Here is a 2,369-nt window from a genome sequence, read left to right as displayed (position 1 = left end):
GAGATGCTGAAGGGTAACATCGACGGTAGGATTATCCGCGTGCAAACGTTCCAAAATTACAGTATCAGCCCCCTTGCAGTAAATCCTGATTTTGCCATCGGGGCATCTGAAAATGGTAGACATTCGTTTTCTCGTTGAGTTAAATTCGCAAACCGCAAGTAATTCAAATTCCTGCTCTTGACCGTTCGCAGAGATGATAACAGACTTCGGTCGCCGGTTCGTGAATCGGTAGCCCATCATAACTGCACCCTCGACTAGTGCGCCTTCATCGGGAGACGCAGCCTGGTATTTGATAACATCTGGCTTTTCCGCCTTTCTCTCTGGAATGACGGTGTGGCACGTAGCTAGTAGACAAAGAAAGTGATGGATTGCTGTCCGGGTGGGATGCGAGTTCAAATGCTCAACGAGTTGTTTAAAGTCATACATTCCCATTTCTGAGTCATCGCCATCCACCACTCTTCTGTCCTCGGATACAACTTCGGCATACTGAAGCCCGCCGATAGAACATTGCTTAAACTCCATCATGTTGCATGTTAACGTGCCTGTTTTGTCAGAGAAGATGTATTCAATTTGGCCTAACTCTTCGACCAAAGAAGAGGTACGGCAGGTGGCAGATGTGTCGGTTTTGTCGTAGTAAATATCTAGGTCAGAATTTATGAGGAAAGCATGATAATACTTGACTATTTCTATAGTCACGAATAGAGATATAGGAACAAGGTTAGAGTAGAGGACCCAGTAGGTAAAAATATCAGAGAAGAATTGTTGAGCCGCATTAACATTCCCGATGTATAGGTAGGTGAGCTCGTCCGCAGATTTCATCCGAACAACCAAGTGTCCTACCGAACTGATCAAGCTAAGGATAAGCAAAATTCCGACAAGCATAAGAATTTGCAGGTTAACCATGCGTTCGACGGCAGTTCTCTTGATCGGCGTTGCGGTTGCGTTCCTCATCAACTTCGTTTCATGGCCAGTAAAAACGACAAGACCATGGATCCAAGGGGTATTACGCAAAGTAGCACCTCGGAGGAGGAGTTGATCAGGGTTGAGGGCCAACTCCTTTTCTCCACCTCCAGCTTGCAACGTCAATGTAGCTTCATAGGTATAAAGGCTGGAGTTGGGTTGTTCGGATTTGATTCTCCCAGTGAGCCTACCGAGTTGACTGGGACTAACAAGATCAGCCGTTTCTGGTATAGCTTGTTTTATTTTGAGGTTCGTTTCGCCGTCCAAGTTCGCAGTTTCAATGTAACAAAGGCCCTCTGGTTCGGAACTTGCAAGGAGAACCAGGTCTGCGGGGAAAGGCTGCTCTGATTCAACTTTGACGATATCTCCAACTGCTACATTTATCCATTTCGTATCCTCAAAAGTGGAGCCTTTGAGAACCTGTGCCCTCGAGTAATTAAGGGATTTATCAGAAGTCTTCCGTTTCCAATCTTCAACCAGTTCCTTTATAGCTGACACTAGGAGCACAACAGCGAGAGGGGCGATGGTGGTATATCGATTAGTCGGGGAGATATTAGGGATTTGCTGGAGGGCGGCAGTGAACAAGAAGAACAAGTTCGCATATTTAGAGAATTGCTCAAATAGGAATTTCGGCACGAAGGTAAACACATTGTATTTGGCAGTTGATATGTGATTGTCCACATATCTATTTGCCGCATTCGCCGGAGAATTGTTGAATAGGATGACTCGAGGGCCCAACGTCGACGGATCGACCTTACGCCTTCCAAACCCAAATTTGAAATCACTAGCACTAAATTTTTTCTCTTTGAGTCTTGATGAACTTCCTCCATCATCGTCTGCCCCAACGGTTTCTACCCCGGCCGATCTAGCACCCGTTTCAGTCAACGGCAAGTCCATTTCCGAGTACGGCGATTCATCCCAAGCATATTTTTTGCTCTCCCCACCAATCCGCCGCCTAGGCTCAATATGCTGTTCCGATCCCGTGCCCGAGCATCTCTCACAGGAATTGCACCGTCCATGTCATTTTGATCATTATAGTAACCTTGCGCTGATCGCGTATCATCAAAATCGTTCAAGTCATCTGAATATCGCTGGTAGTTGTGTAAATCTGAAGTCTGTGAATACGGTTGGTATGCTTCACCTGCCCCAGAAAAGAGGCCTGTCCCAGCTCCAGAGCGCGATCCTGTAGTCTGCGTTGGCTGTCGGCCTCCAACAAACGCATCGTATGACACCGATGGCCTTGGTTGGGAAGCATCAGAATCTTGAATGTCGAATTGTTGTAAGAGGCGATCGTCAGTTACTGGAGGGCGCTGGCCGCTGTTGTATACGGAGGCCGTGTCTTCGACCTGTACAAGGTTACCATCGTTTCCAGGGGGCGAGCGATAGCCCGGCCGCCCGCCACCGGCCAT

The 2,369-nt window shown here is 47.5% G+C and overlaps 1 protein-coding gene across 1 annotated transcript in view; it reads right to left on the bottom strand.

The window, feature by feature from the left end:
- HCAG_07309 (hypothetical protein) overlaps positions 1-2,369 on the bottom strand; it is a gene marked incomplete at both ends in the record, with an annotated part of 4,195 nt that extends 1,826 nt beyond the window's left edge. Inside the window, 2 exons of the mRNA XM_001537837.1 lie at positions 154-1,956; positions 2,262-2,369. Coding sequence (XP_001537887.1) covers positions 154-1,956; positions 2,262-2,369 — 1,911 coding nt within the window. The remainder of the gene's footprint in view (positions 1-153; positions 1,957-2,261) is intronic.

The sequence above is a fragment of the Histoplasma capsulatum genome, genomic scaffold (assembly GCF_000149585.1).
Source record: "Histoplasma capsulatum NAm1 scaffold_8 genomic scaffold, whole genome shotgun sequence".
NCBI lineage: Eukaryota > Fungi > Ascomycota > Eurotiomycetes > Onygenales > Ajellomycetaceae > Histoplasma > Histoplasma mississippiense.
Note: the sequence above shows the minus strand (reverse complement) of the source record. Positions and strands in the feature narration are given on the sequence as shown.